General features: G+C 42.4%; 1 protein-coding gene across 1 annotated transcript in view; it reads left to right on the plus strand.

Annotated features, from left to right (window-relative positions):
* The first annotated feature begins 1620 nt into the window (after positions 1 to 1620).
* U2SURP (U2 snRNP associated SURP domain containing) overlaps positions 1621 to 12043 on the plus strand; it is a 38031-nt gene continuing 27608 nt past the window's right edge. Inside the window, exon 1 of the mRNA XM_072143074.1 lies at positions 1621 to 1777. Within this exon, the coding sequence (XP_071999175.1) occupies positions 1733 to 1777 (45 nt within the window). The 5' untranslated portion in view covers positions 1621 to 1732. The remainder of the gene's footprint in view (positions 1778 to 12043) is intronic.

Raw genomic sequence — 12043 nt, forward strand, 5'->3', positions numbered from 1 at the left:
CACACATGGAATGTCTCCACCTTCTCTTGGTCTCCAGTCACCAATGCCCCATTTTCAGAATAAAGGTATCCAATCTGCTCTGACCCTTTTTTTACACATTGATATACTTAAAAAATTTCTTACTGTGCATTAATGATGTCTGTATTACTGATGTAGTTGTCTGTATTACTGATGATGTCCTGTGTGCAGTCTATGGCTGAGCAGGCAACATACTGTTCCCTCGCTCAAGTGTAGCAGCTACCACATGATTCTCTGTTAAAACAGCAGCTGTTTCAGAAAAGCTGGGGTAGCAAGACAAATAGTGGGTGATTCAGGAGGCCATGCCAATCACCCACACTTGGTGGATGCCCCTTTAAGAGCAAAGTGGTCTGGGCCCCGTGGAGGCCTCCCCATAATCCAGCCGTGTGTATAATAACTCCTTTTTGTGGCCAACCCCCCCATAAACTATCTAACGCTATATAGAGCATCTCCTGATGTGAACCATAACCCGCTGTAGCAGCCACACCCCACATGTCCCCCTTTCATTTAATTTCCCACTTATACTACTCACTTTCTGTTCCCCACCATCAATACCTGCATTTCTGTGATTCATCACTTTCTGTGGGTCTCTCACATATGATGCCCCCTTAACTCATGTTCCCCCACTCATATTGATCCCTTTTATTTAATCCCCACAATACATGCCTTGTTTTTATATACATCCCCTTTACTATGTGGCCCACTCTGTGCTCCTCCATTCATACTTCCCATGATAGTGATATCATGACCAGGTAGCTTCCAGGAATGTTTTAGTCACATGTCCCTTGTATTTGTTGCATGCAAATCAGCTTTAAATAATATTCTATTTGTATTAACAATCTACTTTAATTGTTTACAAATATAGCAAAATATGTAATATTTGCACAGCTTACAGAACAATAAACTTCATGTAATCTGAAAAATTAGTTTATCTGTAATATGACACCAGAATGTTTCTAGGTGCTATAGTACTGAAAATTCACATGGTTTTAGAAAGAGAATTTGTATAAGAAATCAGGAAATATTTCACATAAAAGAGGGACCTACCTATAAACCAATTACATACCCTACCAGAGGGTGATGGTAACTTGTAGAAAATCTCCCATAATGTTAATAATAATAATCTTTATTTATATAGCGCCATCAAATTCCCTAGCACTTTACAAATCATCAAAATACAGCAAGATAAACCATGGACACTTAACGTACTTATAGACCCTTTAGTCTCATTAGCATAATTATAAAAGTTGATTTTAGAAGGAAGCAGGACATGGATAACAAATAAAAGAAGATTACCACAGTCACAGTGCCTGGATCTATGTGTACGTGTCCCTGGTTTATCATTATGGATTTTAAGGGGGTAAATTCTGGTGACAGGTTCCCTTCAATCTGTTATACATTTATCATTCAGACAAAAAGATGATCTATTTTTTTTTTTGCAAATTTTAAAGGCAATTTGTGTATAACGTGGTGAAATCGCATTCACATTGCTGGAAGTGTAGTATGCTGCAGAATTTCTCTTTATAATAACCCGGCCACAATGTGAATACGGACACGCAGCAAGGGCAGAAGTGACGTCATTACCGCGCGGCTGCTCCCTCTATACAGAATCGATAGCTCAGGGATCGGCACTAAGGCTGACTCGCCAGTCTTGCACACACACACCTCCTTCTGTTCTCGATTGCGTGGCCTGTACGGGCTGTAGAGACGCAAGATGGCGGAGAAGATGTCTGGCGGTTCGCAGAGAGCGGGCTCAAAGGTGAGAACGTGTGCTGGCGGGGAGAAGAGACCGGTCCGGTGCTCGGTGTTCCCGGGGACCGGGCAGTGTGGCGGGTGGTTACTAGGGCGCAGTGTGAGCGCCATGTGACCGCGGTGTGTGATGCGCAGGAGCCGCGGCCTGCACTCATTATATGGGCTCTGCGGCCTCCTGCCTCTCCTCACACACTGGCGGAGACGGTGATGGCGGGAAGTGGCTGTGCCTGGGGGACAGTGGTGGTGGTATTTCCATACATTGTGCCTGCCTGTGGAGGGCGCTACAGACCCACCTGTGCTGTATGTTGTGTGCAGTACATCTGCCCTTCCCTACTCCTGGTGTACATGTGGGGTACATTGACCTGTGACAGTCCTCAGTATCTGCACAATGTTCCTCTAAGCTTTAGATCATTATGCAATGCATGAATCTGCAGCATATATTTAACACAGATGTATCAATCAATATCAACATTAGAGACCATGTATAGGGGGCGACTATGAAAATTCACTGGGATCCAACAAGGGCTAAGCCACAAGTGCCCCCAAAATTGAAGAAACATTAAAAGTCCCGACCAACTTGGTTGCCTGTGCTGTATATTGATCTTACATGTGGCTTAAACATGACATTTACATAAATATTGAAATACTTGAATGTAATGTTAGCAGGAGCTGAAATAGGATGCAGGGATATCCAAGTGAAAAGTAATCCGAGCACTCCTTTCAGTATGATGCATGGATTACTCTTTATATTCGGGATTGGAACCCTAATCCTGTAAAACACCCAATCATTTTTGAGGTGCGACCGCACAACTAGGATGCAGAGATACTCACGAAAGTGATGGATGAGTTCATCCTCAAGTAAGTGTAACGTGGACGAGTCAATCCAAATTGTGAAGCAGATAAATCAACAAAAGGGTTAAAACCAGTCCCTGTATGGATTATTGCTTCAACAACAAACATGTGTGGAATAGCGCTGGCCGGTGGCTTGTCCCCTGAACTGGGAGTGACTTCACACACTTAGGCTGATGGCACACGTGGCGTTTTGAATGCGTATTTGGCCCGTTTTTAAGCAGTCCGTTTAAAAACACATGCGTTTTTGACAGGTTTGACCAATTATCTTAATCCAAACTGGTCAAAAACGCTTGCGTTTTCAAAAAAACACATGCATTTTTTTACGGACTGCTTAAAAACGGGCCAAAAATGCGTTCAAAACACAACGTATGCCATCACCCTTAGGCTACATTCACACTGCCGTATGGGGGACGTATAAACGGCCGATATACGTCCCCCATAGACGGCAATGGCCGCACGGTGCTCAACGGGAGCGGTACAGTGCAGTACACGTGCGTCATAAGTTCCTATGGAAAGGGCCGGGGATGAACTGCACTCGCCTCCTCCTCTCCCCCTGCGCTGCTGTTGCCTGCTACGGTATGGCGGGCAAAGGCAGTGTGAATGTAGCCTTAGAGGTGATCTGCACTTCTTGGATTGACTCCTCCATGTAACACAAACTCATCTATTTCTCCCCTTCACATCACTGCATCCCATCCCTCACTTTTGCTAACGACGTTACGTAAGGCATTTCAAAATTTATCTAAGTTTCTGTAGATTTGTAGTATATGAAATATCTGGTGTGAAAGTTTACCATTAAAGGGGCCCTGTACCAAGATTTAAGCTGCCGCTGTAATATATTATCCCAATGTCCCTACTTGGTCCATTCCTCCATTTGCCCATTTTCAGAAGTATGTGGAGACTCGTGATGCGTGAATGGATGCTGCTTGGTGTACACTAGGGTTGCACCAGTACCAGAATTATGTGTGCTATACAATATCTGGAAAAGTATCACGATACTCGATTCTGATACAATTCTTTGGATGAAAACAAAAAAGCAGCAGCGTCCCACATTGCAGACTCTTGTTACTTGCAGGGCCGGCGCTATGGGTAGGCAAAGGTGGCAATTGCCCAGGGCCCCCAGGGAGAAAGGGGAGAATCTCTTCTTTCAAATGAATCTTGAATTGTGTTTCTAGGTGCTATGGATCCAGAGATATTCAGGTTTAAAGTGAGAATATCAGGTGCCATTTTTATATATAAATATCACTTCCGACGGCAGTTTAACAGTTAATATCTCAGTTTTTCTGCATTTTAGAAACACAAATTTAGATTCATATAAAAGAGGAGACTCTCTTCTTTCATAGGAAAAAATAAGTGAGCCTCTATGTGTTACAGACCCAGAGATACAGCCCCCTGAAGTGTCTCCCCATCTCCAGATTCTTAGCCATCAGGCTGCAGGGAGCATTTGCTGCACACAGGAGCTGCTGCACCTCACAGATAATGGCAATAGTCACTTTATATGTTACTACATTTTGAGAAGGGATAATATCAGCTAATATTCATGTTTTTAACCCTTCTCTATGCAAATCTAAGAACACACTTTGGGCCACATGTATCAATCGTTTTTCTCTGTTGTTTTTGCGCCTTTTCATTCAGGCGCACCGTTTTTTGTGCGACTAAATGCTAGCTGCGCAGCAAAAAATAACCAGCTTTCCCTCATTTATCCTAGCAATCCAGATGTTTTGATGCGCCTAATGATATTCATCACTTGCGACTTTTCATTTAGGCGCAAAAACACTCCAGCCCGGAGCTGCCGTTAACTGAGAAGAAAGCACTGAGCCCCTATGCAGAACAGCTCATTTCTAGCAGCAAAGCTCAGCCAGACACTGCAGACACTAGAACAGATCATACAGACATGAGATACTCTGCAGACAGGAGCTGCAGACTCTATTTACACTTCATCACCTTCTATTTACAAAACATTCTGCAGAATCCTGAGCTCACAGCAAGAGAGAAGAGAACTTTACAGAATGTTGCACATAGTACTGACAAGTGTCCCCTGTGTAATTGTGCACAGTATCACCAGTGTATCTGAGGGGGATACTGTGCAGAATTACAGGGGTGCAGCAGGAGACCAGCACTGGGGGATCCCCTCCAGGAGAAGCCCCTGCTGAGGAGGTCACTGGGTGCTGGGTGTCACACACCTGGGTGCTGCTGAGGAGGTCACTGGGTGCTGGGTGTCACACACCTGGGTGCTGCTGTGAGTGTTATCTTCATGCTGGGCTGTGGGAGAAGCAGAGAGGAGCTTGTAGCAGGATCACATGTAAGAGCCCGAATCTAACATTGCGCCGAAACTGCGCCAAAATTGCGCCTAAACTGTGTTAAAGTAAAGTGATTAATAAGAGGCAGAAAATATACTTATCACAGATGGTTGTAGCTTGTGATAATTCTGGCAAAACAGTGCGCCAGAATTTAGGCGCAACTACTACACTTAGGCGCACAAAAGTGATAAATGTGGCCCTTTCTCTCTTATTCCCTTTTATTTTGTGATAGTTTTTTTTTGTTGGGAAAATTGACTGATACGATGAACATTCAATCCTCTTCGCCTAATGTGACTACACCGCGACCAGAACATGTCCATAAAGTTATATGTAACGCCAAAAACACACACATGTCCTGGAATAAAGTTTTTATTTCCCATCATCCTCCATTATTTACACCTATGTTAGGACGTTCTCACTCTCATTCTTATGAAGCGCGGAGGGTTCTGTTATTGTGATAATACAATGGTGCACATCTAAACGTGACTTTTATTATCTCATTAGAGAGGTTTATGGATATATAGTTATTTATTTGGGTTACCATTGTGTAAGGAACAGACAATGATACATCTGTGTGAATTTTCTGCAGTTCCCTTTGCTGCATATTTTGGTGAATATACACATGTGGGGTCTGTATGATCTCCTCACAACTTACTGTTTTAGGAAAGTAGATTTTCTTTATATAAGTATCTGGATTTGTACATATTTTAGAGGAAATATTGAATGTTAATTGCCAAATGCATCGCCTGGTTGTCTGCTTTCAAAATTCTATAGGTTTTATGGCGCCTTTACTTTTTATTCTGTTTTATTGCTATATTTTGCAGGTTGTGACTGTCTAAAAATGTCTAGCTGAAAAGCAGATATCTAGTTATTACAGTTTTTGTGATATTATGTGGATTTATTCATGTGAACATATCAATAGGGCACATTTGTGAACTCTACAAATGTCCATGTATTACATTTAGGAGATGTGAAGGTAAACATTTTCTGTTTGGATCAAATTTTTTGCCATCAAAGTCAAATTTTAAGTATTTTTAATAAAATGTTTCAATTTGAATCAAAATTGCGCCTATGTCTATAAACTCTTTGATGCAATTTTGAAAATGGGGCAAGTGTCTGCTTTCAGAAAATATTGGTCCCCCTCCCCAATGGGCCTCACAGTCTAATCAACCTACCAGTAATTTTTTGGAGTGTGGGAGGAAACCGGAGGACCCGGAGGAAACCCACGCAGACACAGAGAGAACATACAAAATCTTTGCAGATGTTGACCAGTGCTGCAAGGCTGTAGTGCTAATCACGGAGCCACCATGCTGCCCATAAATCTCCCTATCTATCTATCTCCTATAAAATTCTCCCATATTACAGTTTGTTTTACCATACTAAAGGGAGCCTTTTACTGACTCTGACTGGTCATAAAATAGTTTTATTTGGGGCCCCACTTTTAGTTTTGCCCAGGGCCCCACTTTCTCTAGAACTGGCCCTGGTTACTTGTTTGGGCCTAAAGGAGTGAGGGGGTGCAAATTGTGGTGGGGGGGGGGGGAAAGGGGTAAGAAATCCTGGTATTGAAAGTTTTGATGCATCGCGCATCCCTACTGTACACCATCTTTAATACTTCCCAATACCCTCCAACCACAGCAGCAGCATACAGGCAAGGCTCCCTGGTAAAGTAAGGTGTTGTAGGGAAGACTTTGGGATATACCGGACCGCATTCATTTTTTACTTCTATGTATATGTAAGCCTCCAGTGAGCTGTATGTACATGCATATCAGTATGAGACGTGGCTCAAGCCAGAGGCAGTCACCTGATCTTATCCAAGGAGTTCTGCTTATGCATTAAGCTTGTAGATACTATATAATATTTTATGTGATATGTTGGATACATTGTTACCATAGAACACACAAGTAACATGTGTGTGATACATTGTTGCCATATAACACACAGGTAACATTGACAGGACTCGGTGATCACCTTCCTCTACATCAGGGGTCTCAAACTCAATTTACCTGGAGGCCGCTGGAGGTAGATTCTGGGTAAGGCTGGGCCGCATCAAGTTTTCCACACAAAATGCGCTTACAAAATATCATTATTCAGATTCAAATGTCATGGCGTCTCCCAGCGCAAGGAAAGCCCCGAGCGGGGAGACGTGTTTTCTCTATGAACGTGTCCTGTGCACCGAGGGGTCCCAAGCTCCTACCGCACTGAGCCCAGTCAGGGACACTCCATCCCCCCCGGTACTTGCCTCCCGGTGTCCCTCCCATCGAAGAAGATGAAGTCGCCGCTCTGACCTGCACCAAGTGCGTTCAGAGCGGCGACTTCATCTTCTTCAAGTACCGGAGGGAAGGGGATCAACCGGTTACGGGCCCTTTCCTGTTTTTTCATGTCCATTTTTCACTCCCCACCTTCAAAAATCTATAACTTTTTTATTTTTACACGTAAAGAGCTGTGTGAGGGCTTGTTTTCTGCGTAACAAATTGCACTTCATAATGATGGTATTAAATATTACATGCCATGTACTCGGAAGCGGGAAAAAAATTCCAAATGCAATGAAAATGCATTCGTGCCATTTTCTTGTGGGCTTGGATATTACGTCTTTCACTGAGCGCCCCAAATGACATGTCTACTTTATTCTTTGGGTCGGTACGATTAAGGGGATACCAAATTTGTATAGGATTTATAATGTTTTCATACATTTACAAAAATTAAAACCTCCTGTACAAAAATTATTTTTTTTGATTTTGCCAACTTCTGGCGCTAATAACTTTTTTATACTTTGGTGTACGGAGCTGTGGGTGGTGTCATTTTTTGCGAAATTTAATAATATGTTCAATGATATCATTTTTAGGACTGTACGACCTTTTGATCACTTTTTATAGATTTTCTTATATTTTTCAAAATGGCAAAAAAGTGCCATTTTCGACTTTGGTCGCTATTTTCCGTAACGGGGTTAAACGCATTGTAAAAAACGTTATCATATTTTGATAGATCGGGCATTTTCGGACGTGTCGATACCTGATGTGTTTATGATTTTTACTGTTTATTTATATTTATGTCAGTTCTAGGGAAAGGGGGGTGATTTGAAATTTAATGTTTTTTTATTATAATTTTTTTTTAACTTTTTTTTATTTTTATTTATACTATTTTTCAGACTCCCTAGGGTACTTTAACCCTAGGTTGTCTGATCGATCCTATCATATACTGCCATACTACAGTATGGCAGTATATGGGGATTTTCCTCCTCATTCATTACAATGTGCTATCAGCACATTGTAATGAAGGGGTTAAAACGAAATAGCCTCGGGTCTTCGGAAGACCCGAGGCTACCATGGAGACAGATCGCCGCCCCCCCGATGACGTCAAGGGGAGCGGCGATCCCAGGTAAGATGGCGGCCGCTATCTTTTTGAGGCTGCCGGCAGCATTGCCGGCAGCCATCGCTGTGAAAGCACCCGCGATCGGTGCTGGCACCGATCGCGGGTGTTACCGGTAAGCCTTTGCTGCAATATGCAGCAAAGACTTACCGGCTATAGAGAGGGCTCAGCCCGTGAGCCCTCTCCATGCAGCGCGACCCGACCGCCGCCGTGAATACACGGCGGGCGGTGCTTTTCTAGGTGGGGGCCGCAAAATGTTGTCCCGCGGGCCGCGAGTTTGAGACTCCTGCTCTACATGCAGAGCTATTTCTGTCTGCTTTGGAGATGTTTCTTCTTACAGTCCTATCATATCTCTGGGAGTTTTCTTGTTGTTGTTGGGCTGCAGATCTGACTATTATATAACACTCTGCCTGATGGTTGTTCTATGTTTAGCAGGTATCTGAAAGTGACTCTTCTATCGACTTACATTGCATACTGTATTGGTTACAGAAAGATGAATTTTGAGTAAAGGGGTGTCCAATAAATCCCCCCCCCCCCCAGTCCCGTCCCGTCCCTCTTGAGTGCATCTGCCATCAGACTTTTCTAGATGACCTAGAAGCTACAGTTTTTTTTTTTTTTTTTTTTTTTAAACTTGCATTGAAGCTCAAACGGTTAACTAACTTGCAGATTCTTCTGCCTTTGTAAAGGGGCTTGTTTTTTTTGCAGGACAGATTAGGTTTATGACAAAATATCACACACAATTATGAATTATTCAATATAAAAATGATTCAATATATTTTATATTGCCCTTATCAGTAGAGCCGTGGCTGTACATGTTACACATACTATGATACAAAATAAAGATGTTTTAACCCGTTTTAACTTTAATAAAAGTTTTAATTTTTTTTTCATGTTTAGTTTTATTTGGAGTTAAAAGTAGGGAATAATTTTTTTTTTTTGGTAATGTATAGTATATATATTTTTTTTCATTTTCAAATTAATTCAAAATGAACATTATTAATGAATTCCCTGGTTTGTTTTGATCATTTTGATATGTAATATTAATAGTCTTCGACAAACGGGGCGACTATGGTGATGTTTTTTGCAGTGTAGCGGGAGAATTTTTATTATTATTTTGGGACATTTGAATGTGTTTTTATGAATATTTATTAATATTTGTTGTGTGTTCTTACTTTATATGTTCCCCGGGAGGTCATAAAAGACCCTGGGGGAGCATTTTCATTTTTTTTTTTTTTTCTTCTTAAGAACCCTAGTTACAGGGGGAAACGAACTGCTGTTGAACAGAGCTGTACTGATTAACCCCTTTTAGACCAGTCACGTTGGCTCTGCTCCTTTCTGCATCTTGCTGCTTCAGTGCTATGCAGTGAGGAACGGAGAAAACAGAAGCGGTAATAAACCATTCCTGGTTTTCCCTAGGGCAGTGGAGGCGAACCTATGGCACAGGTGTCAAAGGTGGCACTCAGAGCCCTCTCAGTGGGCACTCGGGCTGTTGCACCATGGCAGAGTTTGCCAGACAGCGATACTCCTGCAGTCTCAGAACTTGCCATGTTTAGCATTATTTTAATATGGAGCATCCCGGTCTACCTGAGACTGCAGGAAGAGAGGTGGTTGGACAGGGCCCGGTTATCAATAGAGCCCCTTCTGTGTCACCCCCTAAATCTTCTTGTTTAGGGGGCTGTCAAGGGAAGCTCCAGTGACAACCCAAATTTCCTCTCCTTCTGACTAAGATATTGGTGTCCTCAGGCCCATTGAAAGCTGTGGTACAACAGAGTTGCTGCTTGAATTGCTGTTTTGGCACTTTGCAAAAAACATGCAGGTTTTGGGTTGCAGTTTGGGCACTCGACCTCTAAAAGGTTCGCCATCACTGCCCTAGGGTCTCCGGACTGACACTTGGAGACCTAGTCTTGCTCCCACGACTAGCACAGGATTTGAAGAAAATTGTCTTAAGACGCCACTGCAGACTCTGGATCTGCGCTCGTTGATGTCTAATGTGAGCAGGCTGTCCGAAAAGAGTTAATATTCTACTAATGTTCTGCCTCCTTATGTATGTGTTCAGGTTATACACCAGGAATGCTCCAGGCGGATACATTGAGCTTAAGCATAGACATATTCTGGCAGACAGACACTTCCTTTTTCTTAAGCCACATTTTTCCGTTCAGCTGCTTGACTGGGGGCCACTGGAGGCAATGGGGGTCAGATGGAAAGCACTGCTTTCCTCCCCTGTGCGTACACTCAGTGGTCCCCAGTTAAACGCCTTAAACATCGGTAACAGCCAATCACTAACTACGCCTAATGTTTACTTAATACTACTCCTCCTGCTTTTTGAGGTGGGGGTGGAACCATTCAATATATCCCACTATTTGGCGATTGCCTAGTGGAACACAGTGTTAACCCATGCGGTTGTTAACACATGTCTTAACGCATTCGTTAACATTAGTGTTTTGTAAACGCAAGTGTTAACAGCTGTTTAGATAAAACTCTCTTCAGCTGTTGCAATGCGTTTTTAAATGCATCCGTGAAACGTGACTTGTGAACGCTCCCTAAGGGGGTTCACGTTTTTGCACGTTTGTGAACAATAACAGTTGGATAGTGCACTTTTTTCTTCATTGGCTTTCAGCCTTCTGGAGTGAGGTGATCTGACCTGTTCAGTGGGTGAGCTGGGTCCATCCATGTCGGCTATGGACAATGAAAGTCTAACAGAAGGTCCATTGACGTCTATGGGGAACAAAAGAAATTGTGGTCATATTTCATATTACTTTCGTATTTTTGCTTCATTCACAATCTCCCAAGATAAAGAGTGTGATGGAAACCCCTGACACTTTGCCTAATGGTAATAATCATCCCGAAAGTGCCTTAGTATTAGCCTGTGATCAAGGCATGGATAATGTTAATATTTACTGTAGGAAGGTTTGCAAGAATTGTTTTTTGTCTCAAATAAATTGTGCATAATAGTCTGAAAAATATCTATACAAATGTATAAATAAGGGAATCTATGGTACATCACACTCTTTAGGCAGCACAGTTTATAATGCCTTGTAGGAGGGTTATGTGTTTTGACCATTACAAGTTCTTAGTCTTGGCCTCTATGGGATTGTTTGTCTGGAATTTCAGTGGAATTCTGGATTTTCTCCAATTCATGTTCTTTAGATGTCACTTTCAGAAATGGTTAATTTCTCAGGCTCGCTTGAGAAAAGAAACATAATTCTGCTCAGGGGGTTTCTGTTTTTACATTTTTACCACTTAGCCGCTAAGTACAAAGACATTCAGAGAGGGTAGACGTGCCGCTCGAGTACCCTGCATACTGATCTCCTGCAGATCTTTCTTCACTACGTGCACATTATGCTGCATGTTTAGTACTTGAGTGGGAAGTGAACCCAAGACTTGTGATTTTATTCTTATTCGCAATACAAATCCTCCATTACAGGAATTGCATTCTTGGGGATAGGTGACCTACGGGGGTGTCTCTTCAGTCATTTCACATTTCTGTAAGAAACTAGGTACGTTTTGCTTCAGAACTAGACAGATATCAGAAACCAAGTTGTAGATATTGGTTTGAGGTGCAATCTTATCCACTAATGCTCATTTATATGTCACCAATAATCCAGTTGGCTTATTCTTGCACTTAAGAAGATAGAAAGTCTCTTTGGTAAAACCGACCAAGGCAATAAAGCAGTGAGAAACAGGAACCTGGTTACAGTAAAGTTTCTTCTGAGTGGCCAATACAGGAGACGTACCTAAAGAGAGGCTAAAAGTTCTAG

This window comes from Engystomops pustulosus, chromosome 3, assembly GCF_040894005.1.
Source record: "Engystomops pustulosus chromosome 3, aEngPut4.maternal, whole genome shotgun sequence".
In the NCBI taxonomy this organism is placed as follows: domain Eukaryota; kingdom Metazoa; phylum Chordata; class Amphibia; order Anura; family Leptodactylidae; genus Engystomops; species Engystomops pustulosus.